Source organism: Polypterus senegalus, chromosome 3 (genome assembly GCF_016835505.1).
Source record: "Polypterus senegalus isolate Bchr_013 chromosome 3, ASM1683550v1, whole genome shotgun sequence".
NCBI classification, from domain to species: domain Eukaryota; kingdom Metazoa; phylum Chordata; class Cladistia; order Polypteriformes; family Polypteridae; genus Polypterus; species Polypterus senegalus.
Genome location: NC_053156.1, coordinates 129,945,024 through 129,969,807, shown reverse-complemented (window position 1 = coordinate 129,969,807; position 24,784 = coordinate 129,945,024). Strand labels below are relative to the sequence as shown.

At 39.1% G+C, this 24,784-nt stretch overlaps 1 protein-coding gene across 1 annotated transcript in view; it reads right to left on the bottom strand.

Moving 5' to 3' along the window:
* slc16a10 (solute carrier family 16 member 10) overlaps positions 1-14,781 on the bottom strand; it is a 159,097-nt gene extending 144,316 nt beyond the window's left edge. Inside the window, exon 1 of the mRNA XM_039747937.1 lies at positions 14,142-14,781. Coding sequence (XP_039603871.1) covers positions 14,142-14,484 — 343 coding nt within the window. The 5' untranslated portion in view covers positions 14,485-14,781. The remainder of the gene's footprint in view (positions 1-14,141) is intronic.
* Between the last annotated feature and the right edge of the window lie 10,003 nt (positions 14,782-24,784).

The following is a 24,784-nucleotide window of genomic DNA, read 5'->3' as shown; positions in this document are numbered from 1 at the left end:
GCTGCTCATTTGATTAATGGAATACCAACTAACACAGCTTCCTCCTGCTGATGCAGTACTGCTGATATTCTCATATTGCTTAAAGGTTTAAGCACACTTACACAAACATGGTACTGATGCTTTTTTTTTTTTTTTTTTCAAAAATCACTCATTTGTTTTTCACTTTCACTTCATTGTTGGTTACATGCATCATATTTAAGGTGAAAAAGGGTCCAAAATGATTCGTCTTAACTTCACACTTTACCTGAACAAGCACAAAATATTTCAAAAAGGATGTGCAGACTTCTGAATTCCACTCCACACAGTTATAGAATTTCTTGAGAAAAGAACTGGAATTGTTACTTTATTTGTCTGATCCCTATAGTTACTTGAGTTGTACTGATATACTGTATATATTTTTTATTAAACTGTAAGCTTCAACCATAGCATAGCATTAATCGTTTCAATTTATTGTTCTGAGTAAATGAAACAGCAACTTGGCTATGAGATGGAGAGTAAAAAACTAACTTAACACATGCCATAAATTACAGAAACATTACTGACGCAGCTGTCAATATCCTATTACTCTGTGCTCATGCTACAACTCAGCGACATATGCTGACTTTTTCCTTATCTTCACCTCTTCCCACTTCTGTGTGGGGGCTGATGTGTACAACAAACCTTATCTAAACAGCTCAGTCCTGAACCACCTCCCTAGTCATACCCTACTTCTTCAAATCTTTATTTTTATCCAACTACCTCCACTTTGGCCTCTCTCTTTTTCTCTTTTCCTGTACTTAAATTCCCATGACCCTTTTTCACATCATATTCATTGTCTCTCCTCATCACATATCCATACCACTTCAACTTACTTTCCTGTACTATCTTAGATATCTCTTCCACTTTTTGTTATACATCTGATTGTCTCATTTCTTATTCAGTCCTTCTTTGTAACTCCACACATCTATCTCAATATTCTCATTTCAGCCACAACTAACTTATTCTCCTGTGTTCCCTTTACTGCCCATCTCTCAGCTCAGTACATCATTGCTGGTCTTACCACTGTCTAAAACTTTACTTTTAACCCTCGCCCTCATTCCTCAATCACACAATACTCCTAATACCTTCTTCCCATTCTTCTATCCATACTGCACTCTGTTTGTTATCTCTGCACCCATTTCTCCATCTTGGGCTACCAATGATGCTAGGTATTTAAACTTATCCACTCTTTCCAATACCTCTCCCTGTAACCTAACTTGTGAATTCTGATCCCATATTTGGTCTTCTTCTTATTTATCTTCAATCACCTATCTTCCAAAGCCCTTCTCCATTTTTCTAACTTTCTCTCCACTTCCTCTTTTCCGGTGTTAAACAACACAATGTTAAAAGCTAAAAGCATGCACCAGGGGGTTTGGACTTTTATTCAATGAATCAACACATCCACAACCAGATCAAAGATGTAAGAACATAAAGAAGGTCCCTGGTGCAGACCTACTCTAACTGGTATCTTGTCTGTTACCCCAACACTGTCTTTAACCAGAGTCCTCACTCCCTCATACATATCCTGGGCAATTCTCACGTACATCTTGGGTACTCCTTAGTCCGTCATGCATCTCCAGACATCTTGACATGGCACTCTCTCATAAGCCTTCTCCAAACCAATAAACATCATATGCAAGCCTTTCAGTTCTTCTCAATACTTCTCTTGGATTTGTCTCAAGGCAAAGACTGCATCAATTGTTCCTCTGCCTGGTGTAACACTAAACTGCTCCTCCCCTATGATAGTCTCTTCTCTGAGCCCCTTATGTAAATTGGCAGATTTTCATTATGTATGACATCTTTATCCTTCTTTAGTTTCCACAATCCTGAATATCTCCTTTCCCCTTATAAATGGGTACTATCACACTGTTCTTGCACTCCTCTGAGATTCTATTCTCTCTTGTACATAGATCTTCTGCATTTGATCTCACAACACATCTACTTCCTCATCCTCGAAACTCTTCCAGACTTCCACTGGTATTTCATCCCAATTGTGCTGCGAAATCAAGTATACGATGATTATGTAAAATCATTCCTGACCGTGATGTTAAATTGCTCAGCACAAGTGCAGCCGCGTTTCACTTTTCAAATGATGATTTTGTAAAATGCTTTCAAGTTAGCAGCTATATAATGACTGGACATTTCTACACATCACAGACATCATGTACAGACCTTAGTTAGGTACCGTAAAAACACCTGCCCTTCACAATTACACGTACAAACTCTTGCCTGAACTGCAAGCACTGACTCTCTTCCCGTGCTGGAATCGAGGAGCTGTTTTAAATTAAACACTTCCCTTCAGTTCGCAAGCCCTGCCCCCTTAAAACTACTAGGGGGAGGGGTCAGCCGCTTTCTGATGTATCTTTTTCAAATGGTGTATCCCCGTGTACCATCACGCCCCCAAGCTACAGGCGCACAACAAAAGGATGCGCGCTCCCAATGCACGTACTCCGTATTAAAGATGCGTTCAGTTATAACCCACAGCGATCGTATTAATACCATCGCATTAATTTCTATTCTTTCGCTGCATTCTTTAAGAAATGTGTTTTTTGGAATGGGCATTACTGGCTCAGGTAAGGAATGCTGTAGAACATCGCCCTGTAGCAACGCAAGTAATAACCTAACTTCCTGCAGTGAAGGAAAATCTGTTTATGAACGAGAAAAAATGCCTTTGAAGTGTGGGTAGTAATAGCCTTCACATAAGCGGGAGAGTAGAATACAGCGTCTTTACTTCTGGGCCCCTTTTGTTCAAAAGTAATAATCTGAAATTTCTTTTGGATAATGGATTGGATCATATCTTAAGAATGTTTTTTTTTTTGTTTAAACTCAAAACGGATTCTGATATTGGATTAGATCACGTAATCCAATCTTGGTTTTAAAATGGGTCAAACCGTCAGTTTGCGTTGTTCAAAACCTTTCAGTTGGATTGGGATAATTTTCATCCAAAAAATCAGAATTATTCTGATCCCAGCTGTAGGGTAGATTCAGGGTGGATTTCAGAAACAAAAATGTAATTTTAATTAAATTTAAATTGGTCAAATAAACATTAATATAATGTAGAATATTCACGTTTACTTATATTTTGCACCTGATTTGTTTACCATAGTACATGAGATAAACAAGATAAAGTAGAAATTAGGCTATTACACCTGTCAGTACATTAAGGTAAAAAAAAAAGGATTTTGTCCCCCTAAAGTACTCCTCCAAATAGTTGTCAAAATCAAACAAAAATTATTCAATTTGAAGTTTCATTTGACACTGTATATTAATTATGATAAATAGTTTCCTACAGTGGCATCCCTTATTGCATGTCCAGTCAGTCTCTCATTATGAGAGAAAGCCAGAGGTGTGTTTGAGTTGTCAGTAGACTCTGTGCATCATAAACATCATCACAGAGAGGGACATTATGCTTGTTAGCAATATTGGGCAGGACAATACAGACGAGTATTATGTTGCACACTCCTTATTGTTCCACCCGCAAGTAGTTAATCCATGCCAAGCACCTCTTCAGAATCCCATTTAAAACCTCAATAGCACATCTTGTTCTGCAATGAGCAGTGCTGAAGTATGCCTACTCAGGTATGTCTGGTACACGAAAAGTGGTCATCAGCCATGGTAAGAGTAGATAGGCACTGTCTCCTAATATTATGCCATCTGATTGGTTGGTTTGGAGCTCTTTGTATAGAGTGCTTTCCCTCAGGATACATGCATCAAGGGCAGACCCAGGCTCCTTCACTAGACAGTTTGTGATCATGAGGACAGCATCACACACAAGTCCCATGTTTATACTGTGCCTCCCCCTTTGTTGATGTACTTTCACTCTCTCTCATGGGATGCTTGTATATACACAAGTGCAGTTTATAACCCCAAAAGTGCTGGGCATGTTCCCCAAAAGTAAGAAATACAGATACTGTAGATAGATAGATAGATAGATAGATAGATACTTTATTGATCCCCAAGGGGAAATTCACATACTCCAGCAGCAGCATACTGATAAAAACAATATTAATAAAAGAGCAATAAAAGCGGAGTGCAAGTTAAAAAATGCAAGGTGGAGAGTGTGAGGCAGGTATAACAGTCTATAATCTTGTTTAGTGTTAATGTTTAATACCCCCCACCCCAGGGTGGAACTGAAGAGTCACATAATGTGGGGGAGGTACGATCTCCTCAGTCTGTCAGTGGAGCAGAACAGTGACAGCAAACACTGCACTTTGTCTGGGAAATCTGGTTATCCTTTGGAAACGAAACAAACTGATTGTCCAGGCTGGCCAAAGTGATTTCACCTCATCACTCACAGTTAATTTGTCCACTCCTATACTGTTACCAACAACTTGGTAGAAAGACCCAGATGCATAGAAGCACCCAGCAATAAAGACCTGTCTTCCACAGACAGACTTTGACTCATTCTGGTTCTGTGTTGAAGTTTTGGCCTGACAAGGTCTGCAATGTACTTAATAGCAACATTCCCAAACAGAAACTGAGCATGAAGTTCTTCTGTGGTGCATTGCTCTAGTGGTTTTGTATGCTTCACATTCCCACTTTGACTGTATTCTCTCCTGCCAAAATGGTAGTGGTGATGGACGGTACCTACCATGTCAGTGGCACTCTGTAAGTCCCCTGAGAAAGACTGAATACGATGGCTGTGTGACTGGTTCCACACCCCTTAAACACCAATTAGCTGATGTGCTTCAGTTTGTTTTCTGTTAAAGCAATCATGCCCTTGGCCTATAAACTCTGTTTACCACACCAAGGTGGAACCATAGCCTCAAAAGGACCTAACTTCACAGTAACTGAAATCCATGCAACTGCTGGAGGGTGGTAGGTATCATTATGCTTCAATAGTAGGACATTTTATTTCTACTAAGGGGGGAGAGCTGACCATGAAGAAGAAAAAACATTTGGCTTGAAATCACCCAGGATGTGAATGTTCTGGGTGAATGTTAAAGGGTCTGGCCAGAAGAGAACCATTGATCAAGTAAAATTTAGATGGAAAAATCTGAAGGCCAAAGCAACCAAGGACCATGTAGAAGCAAAAACATCCAAGCATGCAACAAGCCCTTTAGGAGAGGTGAATACACTGATTTGATTATTGAAATTATTGGAGGGGAAAACTCACAAGCTATACATGGGATTCAGGGTGTTGCAGGAGACTATGAGTCCTCAATTGAAGAGGAAAGTTGAGCCAGTCCCCTCTAATTCAGATGAAACATTCTTGAACTCAGCTCTGTTAGCGTGGAAGAAGGTGGATTGTCACTGGTACAGACAGTAGCTACTGCCAATGAGCTCAAAAAGAGCCTGAAACATCATCATGCCTATAGGGCACTTCTTAAAGGATAAATACAGTAGATAGAGAAAGAAGCCCAGATTCGTCTGGCAGAGGAACAAATTACTTTGACCCAACTACAGCAAACCAAAGCCAAACTTCACATCCTCCTCCTCCTTAAAGCACAACTTCAAATGTCTTGTCATTCCACAAGTTAAGAACTCTAATGTTTTTTTTATTTTAATTTTCAACTACGGCACATTGAAAATCTGAATTTGAAACACAAGGTCAAAATAACCACAATGAATTTGGGTAATACTGTACATATTTACCTTTTTGTTTATTTTTTTGTGGGTCAGGTGAGGGCTGACTATTTAAAAGACATTGAAAATTGGAAGGGGTGTTTATATTGCTGTCTGAGCTGTTTTTTGTTTCTTCAAATACAAACCTGTTTTTCACATACCTAGTGGCCTTCAGTGTGAGAAGCAGCTCCATTTAGACTAGATCACTGGTAATACAGATTTGGTAATCTTGAAAAGTATGTATCTGGATCCAAGTGATTCAAACCAATTATACTATGAAAAACTGGGACAAAAGTAAGATAGATTATGTGATCCTGAATGACAAATGAAGGGATTTCAAAATCTGGATCATTTTGGTCCAGATTAAACCTTATGAACAATTGGACCCTGGAGATTAGCTTTAAAACTGTGAGATCTATAGGGTGACAGAAACAGGGGAAATAAAAAAAATGATAGAACTACTTTCATGAAACATTTATTTTCTCTGAATACTGTAATCTAATAGACTGCAGGCTTGATGTTAGGCTGAAAAATGCAACACTTTATTTTATACAAGGCAAACGTCTACGGTGTTTTAAAGATCTATATTCTAAATCTACCCATTAACACATTGTTTAGGGAATAAGCAGCCAGAAGAAATCTCAGCATTAACATGCAAAATAGAGTCATCTTCTAGTAGGTAGTGTCTTTTAGTGGTTAAGGTTTTGGATTTTAAACCCTGAGGTTGTCGGTTCAGATCATGCTACTTGGATGGGAGACCATCTAGGAACAGCTTGGGTTGCTGCTGGAAAAAGTGTTGGTGAGGCCAGCAGGGGAAGCTTATCCTGTGGTCTGAATGTGGAACTCAATGTGCCAGTGCAGTGGCGGATACACTATGCTGTAAAAACTGTGCCATCCTTCGGATGATACGTAAAACTGACGACCCGACTCTTTGTGGTCATAAAAATATCCCTGGGAATCCTTCGTAAAGACTAGGGTGTATCCCAATGTCCAGGCTAAATTGCCCACAATGGCCTAGTCAATCAGCCACCTAATCACCTCTAACTGGCTATCTCTCTCACCACTTCACCACCTAATAACTCATGTGTGGTGAGTGTATAGGTGCAAAAATAGCTCCCGTTGCATCATCCAAGTGGATGCTGCTATACATTAGTGGTGGCTGAAGTGGCTCCCCACTCATTGAAGTGCTTTGAGTAATGAGAAAAGCACTATATAAATGAAAATAATTATTATTATTGTGTCCATGAGCAAGTCATTTCACCTGCCTGTTCTCTAATTGGAAAAGCAAAGCAAATATAAGCAGTTGTTTCTCGAATGCTGTAAGTTGCCTTGGATAACGGTGTTAGCCAAATAAATAATAACAAGGCCATTACTTTACATGCCATGCCAGTAATCAGCCTCACAGTGTGTCCTTATGAGGAGAGGGGGCAAACCAAAGTTTATGAAGGTTACCCACACAAGGCTTCTGTTTTCTAGGACTGTCTCTCTAGATCTGTGCATGTGGAGCTCGTTCAGCAGACTCAATTAAATCTCACTTAAAACACACCTCATCATTCCCTTTAATCAATTTTCTCTGGAATAGTGTTCTCTAATTTGATTCTTCTTTACCAACTGCACTGATCCAATTTCCATTATATTGCCATTACAACTACTCTAGTTTAATTATCAATGCATCTTTTCTTATGTACACTTAAGCACACTTCTCCTATACCATGTATGTTCATGTCTACCTTAAAGAAAATGTTAAGTGTCTGTCTGTGTGTCCATCTGGTTGCTATGTCTCTGTCATTCTAAAAGATTGTGCATTACAAACTTTATTAGTAATAAAAGGCATTGCATTTGTCATTTCAATAGATGGCATATCACAAACACTAACACTGGTTTTACAAAACTCATACCAAATGGCATATAACATAGATAAATGCATTGCATGGTGCACTGCAAACATTAACAATGAGGTCTAGGTTGACTCCTTAGATTTCAGCTCATCTTAGCTACATTAAATGTTTCCATTTGGAAATGACTATATATATATATTTTTTTTTTTTTGCAAAATATTACATGATAGTGCTCTTTGTGATGGCCTTTATATAAAATAAGTTACGACTGAGGAAAAATGCAGGCTTCATGTGAAAGTTTAGTTATGCTCCGGTCACTGTGCTGTGATACTCCACTGCACTTCCTTCACTATACAGCAATGCACCTGCGGCACTGGCATGCTGAGTGACCTTTTCAGGGCCACACGATAAATCTGTAGCACAGACTGGACCAACAACAACACTAATCATTACCAATCACTACACTGCACAAGTTCTCTCTCCCTTCTGAGAGAGGTTATTTCGGATCTCTCAGCTTGTAGGTAATGTGTTTTTGTGATCTATTATTCACACAACATGCATATTACAATATTTGTAATACTAACACAGATTGGCAGATGTTACCTGAAAGCTGAGCCTTAAATTGAACGCCTCTCACAAGGCAAATGTGCTGAAATGATAAGCACACAGAGCAGACGCGCAGACTGCATCCATGTTACACAGAGTGTGTTATCCTTTAATGTATCTTAAAGGAATAGTTATTCATATATAAAACTCTCTAGGATAAATCCACTTAATATTACTATGCTAAGCCGTTAGAATAGAACAGAATGCCTTTTATTGTCACTAGTATACATATGTGCAATGAGATTAAAAGCACCACCTCCTGTGCAGACATATATGTAGAACACAACAAATAAATAAACAAATGGTCCAGAAAGTTGCAAAAAATTACAGAAAATATACATATGGAAAGAATAGCTAACTGTTGCACTACTGGGTTATTGCACATTATTTAAATATTGGAAAGAATAACTAACTATTGCACTACTGGATTATTGCACATTATTTAAATATTGCACAATAATGATGATCATGTGCAGTGAGTATTGGATATTGGACCCTGAGAGTAATGATATTGTACAATATACAGATATCGCAGTTATTATCAGTACCATTTAGATATTGGATATTGCACAGTTGATGGATAGAAGGAAGTCCAGGGGTTGGGGGGTTAGACTGTGTAGTCAGTGCATGTGTGAGTTTAAAATAATTATGGCTTTTGGGAAAAAACTGTTCTTGAGTCTGTTTGTCCTTGTTGTGATGCACCTGTAGCGCCTCCATGAGGGCAACAGGTCAAACAGATCAGAGCCAGGGTGGGAGCTGTCCTTGATGATGTTTTTTGCTCTGCTGAGGCAGTGGGAGGTGTAAATGTCCATCAGGGTGGGGAGAGGGCAGCCAGTGATCTTCTGTGCTGCCTTTACTACTCTCTGAAGCCTCTCTCTGTCTGCCATGGTGCAGCTGCCATACCATACTGTGATACAGTACGTCAGCAGGCTCTCTAGAAGGTCAGTAGCAAGTTGGAGTCCAGGTTGTGCTTTCTGAGGACCCTCAGGAAGTGTAACCGCTGCTGAGCCTTCTTGATGACTGCTGTAATGTTGTCTGTCCAGGAGATGTCAGCGGAGATAAGGACACTGAGAAACCGGAAGGTATGGACCCTCTCCACACACTCGCCGTAGATGTAAAGGGGGGCGATGTCGGTGCTGTGCCTCCTGAAGTCGACAATGATCTCTTTGGTTTTCCCGGTGTTCAGAGCCAGATTCTTCTTTGAACACCAGGCTGCCAACTTCAGGGCCTCCTCTCTGTAAGCTGCCTCGTCTCCCTTTGAGATGAGTCCGACCACTGTGGTGTCATCAGCAAACTTGACAATGAGGTTATTGTTGTGGGCCGGACTGCAGTCGTGGGTGTAGGGACAGTACAGGAGGGGGCTCAGCACACAGCCTTGTGGGGTACCGGTGTTCAGTATGCGAATGGAGGAGATGATTGAAAAACTTTGGTTGCATTTCTTGCATGTATAATTTGTTTTCCAGAAAATACAGCTCAAAATTGCTTAACAACAAATAACAGTATAAAATATATATATATATTAGTTCAAGGATGTAGGGTGGCGCAGAAAGTAGTGATGCTAGCTCAGAGCACCTGAACTTCAGTCTGTATTTCAGATGCCCACTCTGTAAAGTTTGCCTGTGCTTGTGAGATGTTTGATTTTGTTCATTTGAAGCACAAGCAGGTGAGGTGACTAGCTTATGGTCACACAGTGTCAGTAATGGAATTTGAATCCAAAACCTCAGAGTTTGAAGTCCCTTACCTACAATAAATAAGTAGGGCAGTGCAGATGTTAGCACTGGTAGCTCAGAGTATCTACTTCAGTCTGCATCTCAGATGCTGTCTTGGTAAAGTTTGCATGTACTTCTGAGGTTCCTTTAAAAACTATTGTTTTGCCCACAAGCCTCAAATATGTCATTACATGGACTGACAAATTCTAAAGTGTTTCCATTCACACCATTTTACACTACCTTGTGGTGGTGGTTTGGATGCAACTCTTATGGAGACCTTAAAACTTTTGAGGTAACCTTTCTGAAGTGTGGGTGTGAATGGGGTATGATAGTAGTTAATCATTCAACCCTGGACAAAGCAGTTTAGCAGGAGCAATTAGAAATAAAAATTCTACACATTCCTGCCAAAATCGCAAATTGTGTGAAATAAAAAAATTAATCCAAGATCAATACTGTCAAAACCTATTCCACCTTTATTGTAAAATTGCAATCTATACAAAGAAGGTTAAAACAAATCAGAAACTGTTTAGTGAAAAAAGGGAAACAAAATCATACAAAAACCTGGTTGCATTAGTGTGAACACCCTTTAAAAATCAAAGATGTGGCTGCATTCAGAATCGACAAATCACAATAAGTCCCATCTCAAGCAGTAGTTAGTATACACCTGACATCAGTTAAAGTGTCTCATCTGATATCCTCTTGGTTGCAACATACTCTAAAACCCATGGTCTGCAAAAAGAGTTTAAAACATGAATGGGATCTCATCATTGAAAGGTGTCAATCAAGACGGGGGTACAAAAAAAATAACCAAAGCTTTAAACGTCCAATGGAGTACACTGAAGACAGTCCTCATCAAGTGGAGAAAACAGGGCTCAATGGTGACTCTACCAAGATCAAGACATCCCTCCATGATTGATGAGCAGACAAGGAGAAAACTGCTCAGGGAGTCCATCAAGAGGTCTACAGCAACATTTAAGAAGCTGCAGGATTTTTTGTCAAGTACTAGTTGTTCCCTACATGTGACAACAATCAGTTGTATTCTTCATATGTATGGGTTGCAGGGTAGGGCAGCAAGACAAAAGCCTTTTCTCACAAAGAAAAACATTCAGCTAAACGTTCGGCTAAATTTTGCAAAAACGTATAACCAGTCTCCCGTAACCATGTGGAAAAATGCATTAATAGTCTGCTGAGACCAAGGTTGAACTATCTAGCCATAATTCCAAAAGGTTTGTTTGGTGCAAAAATAAAACAGCACATCATCAAAAGAACACTATATCCATAGTGAAGCATGGCAGAGACAGCGTCATGTTTTTGGGCTGCTTTTCTTCAGCTGGAACTGAGGCTCTAGTCAAAGTGGATGGAATCATGAATAACTCCAAGTATCTGCCTGTTTCGGCATAAAACCTTTAAGCATCTGTTAGGAAGATGAAGTTGAAGAGAAACTTTCAACAATCCAAAGCAATGGCTTCATCAAAGGAGGATCACTGATCTGGAATGGCCCAGCCAGAGCCCAGACCCTCATCCAATTGAAAATCTGTGGGGCGACCTGAAGAGAGCTGTGCACAGGAGATGCCCTCACAATTGGACAAATCTGGAATTTTCTTGCAAGGAGGAGTGGGCAAAAATCAGCAAGTCCAGATGTGCCAAACTGATAGATTCTTACCCAAAAAGACTGAGTGCTGTAATAAAATCAAAAGGTGCTTCAACCAATTATTAGTTTAGGAGGATTGCACACTAATGCAACCAGGTTTTGTATGATTGTTTTCACTAAACAGTTTGCAATAAAAGTGGAATAAGGATTGGATAGTCTATCCACAAGGCACTCCAACCTGGAAATTAATGGTGAGGGGTGGGGGTTATAATACATTGGTGAAGGTTAATGGCTAGCCTATGCTGCTTCACATTAAAGTCAGCTAATAATATACAGTACCAAAATAAAACTTTTATTGTCACAACTTTGCTGTCATTAATGGTAAACTCAGGCTTTTGTTTACTATGGTCAGGGGTCCTCAAGTTCAGTCACAGATGTCTGCAGTGAGTGCTGGTTTTTGCTCCAAAACCAATTCTCAATTAAAATCAAATTATTGTTGCTGAGCCAATTACTGTTCAAGTAACATTTTGTGTTTCATTTTCATGAACTTGCTTGTCAAGGTTCCCAACACTTACATGCATCTATCACTTTTAAACAGCTGCATTCACTACTTTGAATTGCTTCTTGTCAAATAAAATGGAGATGCAAATGATGAAAGAAACTAGCAGCTCACTGTCTAACCTGGTGTGACACCTGTGTGTGTTCATCATAACGTCTCTGTTTTAATAAAATGTTTGATTAAAAACATGAAAGAGAAAAAAGTGAAGGACTGACAATTACTAATCCGTTCCAATCCACAAATCATTTGGATAATATCTTTGGTAAAGAGAAATCTACAATATAAAAATGACATCACATGGCAGCATAAAAGCCATAGAAATGAATAACATTTGTGGCCAGGACTGTGTATTTGGGGGTATTGTGCACTGAACTGAGTCTTAGTGACGTAATAATTGATTGTAAATATTGTAAATAAACGTGTGGTGGTTGAAAAACAACATGTCCGCCTGTCTGTGTCCGGGTCGGCTCCACATCTTGCATCCATTACAAGACATACTGGTCCGTGTTCATAAGGAACAATTCGCTGTCACCAATAAGTCTTACATATACAATTATGTTTTGGGACGTACAACAAAACTGAAGCATTGCGAGAATGGCAAAATGTGTACAACCCACAAAGACAGACAGACCCAGTCAGGAAGTAAAAATCCAGGGCCTGGCATCTGATATCATTTTATGGCAGCACCAATTAGCCAAAACATTCACATGTACAGTATGTATTATATGTGTGAATTTTGTATTTATGGAAATATTAAAGTAACATTTGACAAGAATTTAAAAGTAGATAAACCCTAAGCACTGTGTCAATAGGATGTTAGATCTGAGCTGAATGCACTGTATATCTGATTGTTCTTATTAACTCATTCATGTGTAGGCCTAATAGTAACTAAACAAATTAACAGCCCATTTAGGATATCTCCCTGCCTTCTACCTGAAGTTGGCTTCCTTGATCCACAACAGGATTAGCTGGGGACATACAATCTTTAAATAGGTTATTGTTCAAAATCATGTCCAGTCCAATAAAACTATGCAAGTCTGTGACAGCATGATGCCCCACTTAATATTTTAAGTCATGAAGACGACCAAGGGTACAGATATTTGCTAAGTATTTATATGGAATTTACGTTATCAGAAATGCTGAATATGCACATTACTCATTCCTATTTTATCCATTGAATATTTATGGACTGTCCATTTTCAGACAGGTTTATCCCTTTCAGAGCCATTTCAGTTAAAGGAAGCATGACATGAGCCAGCTCTAAACCAAGCCATGTGCAGATAAGCTAAAGCAATTCAGAGGTGAACCGACAGACTGAATAGTTTTGGTCTTTCCCCATATTACCAAAAATAATAAAATATACAAAAGCCCCCAAAGCTTGAAACTTCGTTTAGACTACCTGCTGATCCACAAGCTGATGAAATGTGAATTTCAGAAAGGCAAAATGTAAAAACATCAGTGTCATCTCAAAGAAAAAGCTGTTCAACCTGATGGTGTTATAGGGTATGCTGTATAGATATGGTAAAGAAACTAATCAAACTGGTAATGAATATGCAGGATGGATAGATAGATAGATAGATAGATAGATAGATAGATAGATAGATAGATAGATAGATAGATAGATAGATAGATTTGTAATTTATGTATTAAACAAAAGTACAACAGCATCTACACATCAAATTAAACATAAACAACAAAATTAAAGAACATCACACAATAAAACTCAACCAAAGAGGGAATAAAAAATTCCATCATTCAAAAACAATACCCATTACCAATCAATAACAGATAGATATATAGATAGATAGATAGATAGATAGATAGATAGATAGATAGATAGATAGATCCCCTGTCATCCTGTGAAGTCGTGGCATTGACTACATCACTCGCTGGCTGCTTTTCGCCTAGTATCTGAAGGCCACTATTCTATCGCGCCACCCCGTGGGGAGTGCTCGATATCCAGGTGACTTTCCCCTGCGACACACGCGCTTCTTTCGCCTTGTCGTCGTGGGCTGGTGAACTAGGCATGTAGCGGAAGTTCGGTAGCGTACAAGCACGTTGTGCGGCCCCGCACTGTCTGCAGACTAGGCACTGAGAGCCACGCGGAAACCGCGATCAGATCATACAAAGCCGGATCCTCCAGGCTCCTTCAGCCTCGCCGCCTGCTCCCCGAGCACAGACAGATCGGCGTGAGGTAGTGCCCCAGAGGGGCACCGTCGAGGAAGCAGGCGCGGCACTAGACACGTTGCACTCACCTGTTTTAAACTTCAGGTCCTCGTCGCCTCCACTACTGAAGTCTCTCTGCATGGCAACAAACAGCACACCAAAGGAATTCTGGATGCCAAAGACGGAGCCGTTGCACCACATGGAAGCCAGCATGACTATCCATCCCCAGCCACCCTCAGGAGGCACAAACTCTTTCGGGGTTGTACTGCTCGGCTCCACGGACACCTTGGTGGTCACGCTCTCTTCAGTCTCGTTTAACGGGGCTTGTTCCGCCGTTTTCTTCACATCATTCTCGTCTTCGGCGTGCGACTTGTCCATCTCTTTTGTGGCTTTGGTGGGGTCATTTTCCACCAGCGGGTTGCCCTCTGTCATCTTGTGCTGTGAGTCGGAACCCCTCTGCAGGCAAACTGCATGCGAACAGGGTGATCCCTCGTGAGCTCCCCCACCGTGCTCGGGGTCAATCAGTCAAGAAGTGAGTCGTCACAGCTGAATCTAACAAATGAACAAGGTGTACACATCTACTTCTCTGTTCCTGCTCTTGGAAAGCGTCCTGATGCACGCATTGCACCGTTTCCAGGGCCGAGCGGTGAAGTCCTAGATCTTGATATTTCAATTGTACCTCCTAAGTACAAATCAGGGACCTCTTGGGCCACCAGTTCTCCTCGGTTGTGACAGCTGGTCTATGGCAATAATACATAAATAGACACATGAAAATGAGGGCGGGAACAACCGCTTGTCTTGTGATTGGACTAACCAATTGCCAATCGGAAACGCGATATCGTATTAGATGAGGAAGAGAACTTTCCTAAGTAAAAGCATTAAATCACGGCGAACGTGGAGCAGCTGGAATTGAAACTTTGCAGGATTTTAATTTTGCCTTGAACGTTCCTTTCTTTTCTTTTTAACACAGAACAACAGTATACTGTATATGCATATAATGATCTATCTATCTATCTATCTATAACTTGATGTATATAAAGTTTCATATACGCGGTAGCTTTATCACACAATAAACATAGTGTTCCACAAAAATATAAAAAACAGGAATTGAATAAAAGCTGCTACCCCGAATCCATGTCCTGAATCCATGTTAATCAGCTGTTCCTAGTGCAAGGGGTAGGCATCCCTGCCATCTTCTAGGTCCGCGGCTCTCTAATGTGCTGGGGCAACACGTTTTCATCCAGGCTGCTTTTCTCTCTTATTTTTACTGGTGTCCCTTATTTATGTCCTCCAGTACACACTCAGCATACCACCTCCTAGTGACCCCTACTTTGGCATACACAGGACCTTTCCTGTTGGCAGTATGGTACTCTCTGTTTTCTGCAGGCTGTTTGCAGGACTCAGCACTGCTCTGTGGCAACCTGGTGGTGCCCTGGAAAAACTGAAATTCTGAAAGCCCACACTATATGCAGGCATGCATCCATCCATTCATCTTTCCAATCCTCTATATCCTGAGCAGGGTCATCGGTAAGCTGGAGCCTGTCCCAGCAAGCATAGGGCACAAGGCAGGAGCAGTTTCTGTCAGTCCATCGCAGGGTGATCACACAGAAACACACAAACACCCTCACTATATTTGTGTATGTTTATAATTTATGTGTATTTATATAATATATATGAATGCATAAATGATATTTTTGTGGACCTAAACAGGATTAATTAGGTTCAATAATACAAAGTATATGACGGTTTAAATACACAGTGCAACGACATTGTGCAGCACAAACAGATCAGTCAACATAAAAATGTAAAATATCAAAATAACTAAATAATAATACTAGAATAAAGTAAGTATAAAAATATAACCACACATTAAGTAGCAAAGAGTATAAGTAGCAGCCATACAATATAATTAGCCGAGTTGTACAATGAATCAGAAAGCTGCTGTGGGTGAAGTGGCAGCAGTGCTGAAGCATTAATGAAATAAAAAAAAATAATAATGCTAATTCTATGACATTTTTTAGGTAAGGAATGTAGAGGTTTTGGGGCAATATATTTATATTCACTAAGGAGAGTGGCAACATGTTACATGATGATTGGCACATGTGAGTAAGAATTGTACTGTACTCTGTGAACATGTGATAGTAATAACTCTAGAAACCATATACTGTATTCTATGTATATGTATGTATATATATATATATAGATACAGTACATATGTATGTATATACAGTATGTTTATATTCTCTACCAAAAAATAAAGAGGAAAGACTTGTTTCAAAACCAGCATGGAAGATGCATATGGCCAACCAAGGTAAAGATTACACTAACAAGCATCACAAGAGGGAATGCACCATTCTTTCATTAAGAGGTAGCAACGGGACATCACCAGATTGTGGTGCCTCTAGGAAAGTGGCCTGATGAGAATGTTATAAAGACAAGTCTGTCAGTCATAAGAACGCTTGAATAATTTCAGTGTGGCTGAGTCATTGGGCATTACGAGGCTTGATGGTCAACTATTTGCCATCTAGACAGGACAATGGGCTGCCCCTGGTGACAGAGGATGCAGGCAGGTTTGCACACCATCATCTTGTCCAGAGATGTTGCACCTTTCCTAATCTGCTAGGATAACACCAGAGGGAATGAGCCAAGGACTTACGCACATGACTTCCCATTCACAGCATCTGATACTGTGTCTATTACTGGCATCTGGAATGGTGCCAGCATCCCACAGTCGGGAGTGTTGTTTTCTGGTATAATGTTCTCTTCATTTTTGAGTTCTCCTTCTCCCTTGAGGCTCAAGGTCATCAGGTGTGTACATGGAGAAAACATTGTCAAACATGATATTATCCCACTGAGCCTCACAAATCCTTCCGTACCGGGTTGGCCATTGTTTCTCACTTCCTCCAACTGTTACATTCCTAATGCCAGTGCATTGATCTGGGCACCCATTCTCACAAAGTCCAACTGTTTAGCCCTTCATCAGGTCACTGATTTGTTAGAACAGTTGACTAAGGTCAAAACATTTACTCCATTTACTGTAAGGGCAGTACAAGTATCTCACGAGCACAATGCTTTGACCTTGTCTAGTTACTGCTTTTCTATAGACTAATGAAAACCTAATGCTTTGTATGCCCAGCTACACTGGTTCCTTGTAGCAGTTTTCGTGCCAGCTGATCCACTGCTTCTTGATGTTGATGTAACTCAAGTTTTGTCACATAAAGTACACACCCCACTCTCTTTATATTATATATGCTAGCCAAAGGTAATGAGACTGAGACTAGCTACACAATCATAGCCCATATACTTATAATCTCTGCACCATTGCTAGACTAGTCATCCATCTTCTTTTTAGAGGCCCATCAGGAGCCTCCTTATCACTGTATACTGGATTCACCTTCAGAATACAGTGCCTTGAAAATGTATTTCTTCTCTCCCTGATGTCATCTATAAAACAATAGTCCAGACAGGTGAGCTCTATATTGAGCAGTGTTGGCTGTAATAAGATAAACTTTTAATTTCTCTCAATTGGTTCATTTAATTCAGGGGCAGTTACGTTTTCCAGCTGGTGCTAGATATATTTGTTCAAATAGATAAATGAAACAATAATGGTAGGCCAGTGTGCTGTGCGTGTTTGAATTACCCATAAGCCAACGCGAACATGTTGTATTGAGTCTTTTTTATCCAAAGCAGTTACCATGTGTCACACATGTGCGAGTCGGAGTCAACTAAAGGGCCTAAATAATGACAATTCCATGTCTGTCCAGGGGGCAGCGGGGTGCACTAACTGTCTTTCTCGATCCCTTGCAGATCATTCTTAGGATATCCCACAGGGTTCCGACATCTTTAATGACATCACTTCCACCTCTGGCACAGCTGATGACATCACTTCCAGCCCAGCCTCTGATGACATCACTTCCACTTCCAGCCCCGATGACGTCACTTTCTACACTGGCCATCTTGAATCAATATTGGAGTTCTGTTTTGGACTCAGTCGAGTGAACAACTCACAACCTTTAAAAATACCCTTTTGCAGCCAAGGCACATTATACGGCTTTATGATGTCTAAGTGTTGTTCTTGTCACACATGTAATTTTCAAATTGCCTTTAATTTTTGATTTACTCTTGTATTATCACAATTTAAAGGCAATCATAATTGATGAAATTTCTAATGCACAACAATTTACGAAAATGAATAGAAGGCTACAACAAATATGATTTTGGTGAAGTATGTTTCTGCCAAATGATTTCTAACAATTACCACCAGTTGGAGATAGATATATTTTTCAAGTTTTATCATCTAATCCTATTGGAGAACAAGCTGGGCCAAGACTTTTACCTACATGAGTTGGTGGAAATTATGAGCTAGAAGGGGACATTTCCTTTGCATCGGTCTTTACTCATATGGTAGACGGAATTATGCATGTGAATTAAATCAGTCAGTGTGCACTGGAGATGAAAACCATCTTCCAGCGGTTGCAATTTCTTTGTAACAAAATGCTGAAGTTGATGCTCACCATACTGCAAAACTTACATCTATGGAAAGCGAGATGTGCACAGTGAACAGTATTGGAAGTGGACTTGAATAATCAACCAGGCAGCATCTGCAAAATCTTTAAAGGACATGTTTGGTCTACAGAACTTAATACTTTGTGTTGGAGCCCATTATATGTTAACACAGACACAAGTGATAGAGTGCTCAATGATTCTCTGTAAAACTGAGAACACTAAACTTAATACTAATCAGAAAATGAAGCCATATATATGCTATGGATTTGAAGACTACCAGACTGGAACAATAGCCTATCTATCACAAGTTCTTGGCATGTATGCAGAAAAGTAATATATCACCTCAATTAGCACCTATTGTTTTAATTTGTACTATTGGCATGAGGAAGACAAGCAACCTTCAAATTTATCAAAAGCAATTTATCATTATTCCAGCAGAGGGTAGTACCACAAATCCACAAATCTCAAGGAGATACTTGAAACAAAGCTGTTTTCTACCCAAAACCCCAAATATTAAGATCATAAGTGTAGGTCACTTGCTCAAAGGTGATGTCTGCTTCTGGTTTATTTATCAGTGGCAATTCATACCCCACAACTCTACCTAATGTTAATGATTCATTTATGAAAGGCCGCAAGAAACCCTGTGCATCACCAAATTTAACTTCCTCGGAGAATCAAGAGCAGCAATACAGATAATTTCCCACAACATTCAGATCTTAAAGCCGCATCATCTTGATAGTGTGGCAGATCAAAATTTTACAGCAAATGATGTAGTTTTATTAGCTGAGACATGGATTTTACAGAAGGACTCCATTCAAATTCCTCAACTGGATGGAGTCATTTGTACAAATTGCTCCACAACACATAAACCTTCAAGTGAAAAAGCAAAATGGAAAATTGTTAACCTTTTAAACATATTTGAACAGGTAAACATTAAAACTTAATGCAAACATTGCCTACAGATAAAAGTGATATACTTAAACAAATGACACATAAAACTGACAAGGATGTGTCCATTTTCATAATCTAAATTAACAGAAATGCAGATTTGTCACATCAAAAAAGTAAGTTCACCCCTGCATGTATCACCACTTCAAATCCATGAAAATTAGAATCAACTGTTCCAGATTAGGTGCCAATGATTAGAACCTCCTTAGGGAGTATGCACATAAAACCTGATTTATTTAAACGGCAGATATCTAGGGGCTGGTTTTCTGTTTGTAGTTGACACGTGTGGTATCATCATGCCAAGATCAAAAGAAGTTTCTAAAGCTCCTCAGAAAGAAGGTTGTGAATATCTGAGAGTCTGGTAAGGGCTATACAAAGATCACCAAATTATTTGCAATCAGCTATTCTGCTGTAAGAAAATCATCTACAAGTGGCATAGATTTCAAACGAATGCTAATTTGTCTCGGACTGGCCAGACCAGAAAATTCAGCCCAGGAGCTGACTGTTTCATACTAAACGTGCAAGCATGTACAATCGGAAAGAGGCTGCCTGTGTGTGAAGTGTGCCAGGAAGAAGCCTTTTCTGTCCAAAAAGAGTATCCGAGCAGGAATACAGTTTACCATTGAAAAAATAGGAAAAGACCAGACTTCAAGAACAATGTGCTCTGGGTAGATTTTATGTCCACAGTAACAGTAGTCTGATTTGGTGCAAACTAAACATAGCATTTCAGAAGAATACCCTCATAGCAACTATGAAGCATAGTGGAGGGAAATGTTATGGTTAGGGGGTCATTAAGTCAACAATGACTTCTGCATCAGGTCAAAGTGCACTTAAGGAGAATGCGAGGCCATCTGTCCGAAAGCAGAAGTTGAACTGGAAATGGACCTTTCAACGTGATAATAATCTGAAGCCCACTAGCAAATCCACCAAGAGATGTTCAAAAACAGAAGAAATGAAAGGTAATGGATGAACCTAGTCAAAGTTCTAATTTGAATCCCATTGAAATGTATGTGTTTGGGCTTTGAAACAGGCAGTATGTGCAAGAAAACCCCAAAACATCTGAAAGAATTTAATACATGGGGTAGTGGTCAAAATGTTCACTGTCAGTGACTGGTGGGAAGTTATGTAAAACACCTACAAGAAATCATTTCTACTAAAGGGGCAATAACAACTCCTGAGGCCAAGGGTGCACTTACTTTTTCCCCCAGTAGACCATTGGATCTATTGGTATTTGTGTTGAATAACATGCTTGAAAGTGCAAGTTGTCCTCCTTCAGAATATGTTGAAAAAAAACCAACAATGTTCATGGGTCATACTTACTTTGTCACAGGATTGGAGGTCCTAAATATCAAACAACGAATAACAGCACATGATAGAATTTCACATCGCTTGAGTCCAAAGCTGGTATCTAGTTTAGTGACGAGTCTATTTAGGCTCGTCTTTTGCCGAATGCCATTAAAAAACTCGTATTTTATGTATCTATTACATATAACTACATTCTCTCATTACTAATGTTTTTGAATATGACAAATTGTTAGAAAATTTATTAACAAATGGTTCTCTCTCTCAGATGATATAAACAAAAATTAAAAATGCTCCACCGTTTAAACCAGTTAATGAAGTCCTAAACACATCGGACTGCTACACCAGGCGTACATTTTCTACCTTGTTGGTGCAACTCCCCTTGTTCTCCATGAGTTCACATGAAATTCCCACTTGTCTCCGAGGACATGCAGACAAATCCACTGGGAACTTGTAACTGGTCCACTGTAAGTGAGTGAAGGTCTCCTAACCAATCAGGACTTCTTTCTGATTTACTTTGCCTAAACAGATTCTAAAAACAGAGGCTAGCTGGGGGGAAAAACATATACATTTAAGAACTGAAAAACAATTAAAACTTCTCTCTGCCAGCATAAGGCCTGCTGGTTACAATACAGATCCAGAACTACAGTACTGAAAAATAATAAGCAGAATACAGAAACTGATTTACTGAAATTCATTTGGAAAGAACTTTTTCTCAGCCAAAGTTCATTAAAACGCTCCAGATTTAGAACCTCTGAACTCAGCAGGATGAAGCCACAAGATTTTTATGAGCTTTAACTGGGTGTTTTGCACTTTGAACACAGGAAAATGTGATCCAGGCGCCATCCAGCGTCCAGATGAGGCACTGTTACCATCTCATTTAAGATGAACCTGACCAAATTTACTGCAAAGAATAAGACTATAAACCAAGAACTGAGAGGAAACATTGAACAAGGTCAAAGATGGCTGAGACTTACCTGCCACAGAGATCTGTGACTCTGTTAATTGTGTTAAGCGGAATTTCTTCCAATATTAAAAAAAAATAAATAAAATTTAAATCTAAAGTCTCCCAGTATGCATGTGTAGCTGGAGGTGGAGGATGAAGTGAAAGTAGATGATGTTGTATGCTATGTGATAGGATTTACACTCCTATACCAAACATAATTCTGTTTAGTGGATGAACATCACATGGAAATATAAAGACTGTTTAAAATACAATTTGAATATTATGATGGACGAAGTCAAATAATGTTAAAAGATAGTCTTTCCCCAATCATAAATTAGCTGGGAGAATTACAATGGCCTAAATAAATATCCTTCCAAAGCTAGTTCATATTTCCAGGGCATCCCTACGCACATTAACAAAGCTTTTTTTCTTTTATCACTGACTTAAAAATAGATCATCAAAAAAATGACGCCACAGAGATCTAAGGCAGAAAGCAGCATTGGCACTACGTAACTTTTCGTTTTACTGCTGGCTGCAAATTAACATTCTGAAAACGACAGAAATCTAAGAATCTTCAGTATACTGGCTTGGCTTGTAATGGAAAAGAAGTGCTGTTCTCAATATTCTAAATGCGCTCTGCTCACCAGAGAACATTAAATATGGTCAATTTATTAGAAACCTAAACATCCACTAATTACTACTAAATATGGAATGAATGTAAGGACATATTACAAGGTAGAGAAGTTCTAATCTTTTGCCCCTATACATGATCATCACCTAATTCTACCTTCTGCAAGCTATGCTGTGCTCAATGTACGGAAGATACTTGGGGCTGCAACACTTGGAGATCACCATATTGAAAATACGGTTGTGTTCAACAAAATAGCAGTGCACTAAAAAGGTCCATAAAATGAAATACTTTGCAATAGTTTTTTATTTCCATATTTTAAATGTAGTAGAAACATTATACATTCAATTCTAAATCAAAGCATTAACCAATTTTATCAAGTCTGTGTTATTCATTTACAGGAAGCAAAGAAAATGAATATTAATCTGTTCAACAAAACAACAGTGTTGACATTTTTCTCTTCAAACTCAACTTCTCTTCAGGTTCCTGTGAATGTTTGGGTTTTGCTTCAGAAACTGCATTTTTAATGTCACTCCATAAGTTTTTAACGAGCTTGAGGTCAGGCAGCTGAGCTGGCCACTCCATTACCTAACCCCTTTGAGTCATTCTTGCGTGTTTGGGGTTGTTATCTTGTTGAAACACCCATCTCAGGGGCATTTCCTCTTCAGCATATGGTAACATTATCTCTTCAAGTATTTTGATGTATTCAAACTGATCTATTATCCCGTGTATACGATAAATACACCCAGCACCGTAACATGAAAAACATCCCCATAGTAGGATTTCTGCTCCACCATGCGTCACTGTCTTCACAGTGAATGGCTTGGTCATCTGACATACTGTTTATGACCACTAGACCCAAAACGAACAATTTCACTTTCATCGGTCCACAGAATATTATGTCATTTCTCTTTGGGTCAATCGATTTGTTCCTTGGCAAATTCTAATCGATTCTGCACATGCCGTTTCTTCAGCAATGTTTGATAGCTTAGCTTCGCTCAAACGTCTTCCAACAGTAACAGTATTTAATTTACTAGCAATTTACTCATTTTAGATCATCTTTGATCTTTCTGGAGGTGATGCTGGGCTGAATCCTTGCCATTCTGATTATTCTTCAATCCATTTTAACAGTAGCTGCCAGTTTTCTTTCACGTGTTTGTTTTTTTTTTTTTTTTAAAGCATTTAAGATTTTAGCTGTGTATCCTGTAATTTGTTGCACTTCTTTATACGGTTTCCCCTCTTCAATAAACTTTTTAATCAATTTATGTTGTTCAACCGAACTCTGTTTGGAGTAATTCAGAAGGAAATATATTTTTTATTACAATGTGGGGAAAAGTTGCTTCCCTTCTTCTTTATAAAGGACAATTAATGACACCCGTGTTTTTCACAGAATGAATGAATTCTCTAATTAAACTTCACACTACTATTATTTTGAACACAATGCATGAGTCAATTACTCAAAATAAGCAGCATGCATGTCATGACAGCTGGGTCTGTTGTTTTTCTGTTACTCTACTACATCAACAAGTAAATTATTTGCCATGCAGAAATATCACTACTACTAATAACTGGTTTATCTGATTACTGATGTGGCACTGCTATCTTTTGAAACAATTGTATTTTTGCATCTTTTGAACAATTACTCTCCAAATTTAATCTTGCACCTATGCACATTTTTCTTATGTATAAAAACGTTGTAGCCTACCCAGTTTCCTTCACCTCTCACCCGTATTTATCCCCGAGGCTGTACTGGCTAATGTGGGTGAAGATTCTGACATCTCCGGAATATAAAAACCAAAATGACCCTTTAATGGGACACATTGGGAAAGGGAGTTCGCAACTGGAATTTCTGAAACAGAAGGGAACTCATTCTAATTCAATATGTGCCATATACACTATAAATGAACTAAAAACACTTCCTCATTCACACATATTTTGTTAAATTGTCTAAGCCCCAACAAAGATTGTATATGCTTAAATCACTATGGGAAAAAAGTTTTTGCTTATTTCTTGTACAGGCATTGCTTTAAAATAACTCCTAATGCTTTGATAGCATTATTTGGATTAACACCAGATGGGATTAAAGTGCGCTATAAGAGATTGCTTATATTATCCTCTATCACACTTCTAGCATGAAGACTTATTTAGCTCAACTAAAAGAATCCTAATCCACCATCTATAACTCTGTGGGAAAGAAACGTACTATATTATAGCAAATTGGAAAAAATCAATTTTCTCTATAAGAGGATTTGTTCAGAACTTTTTCAAAATATGGCAAAGAACTCATTAATGTAAGTCTAAAATAAGCTCACCAGACCTTTCCTTAATGTTCTTACTCCACTTGCTGTTTTGTCATAAATTTTAGGCAGGGCTTTCTATTTGTACTGCTCTCAGTTTTCCTT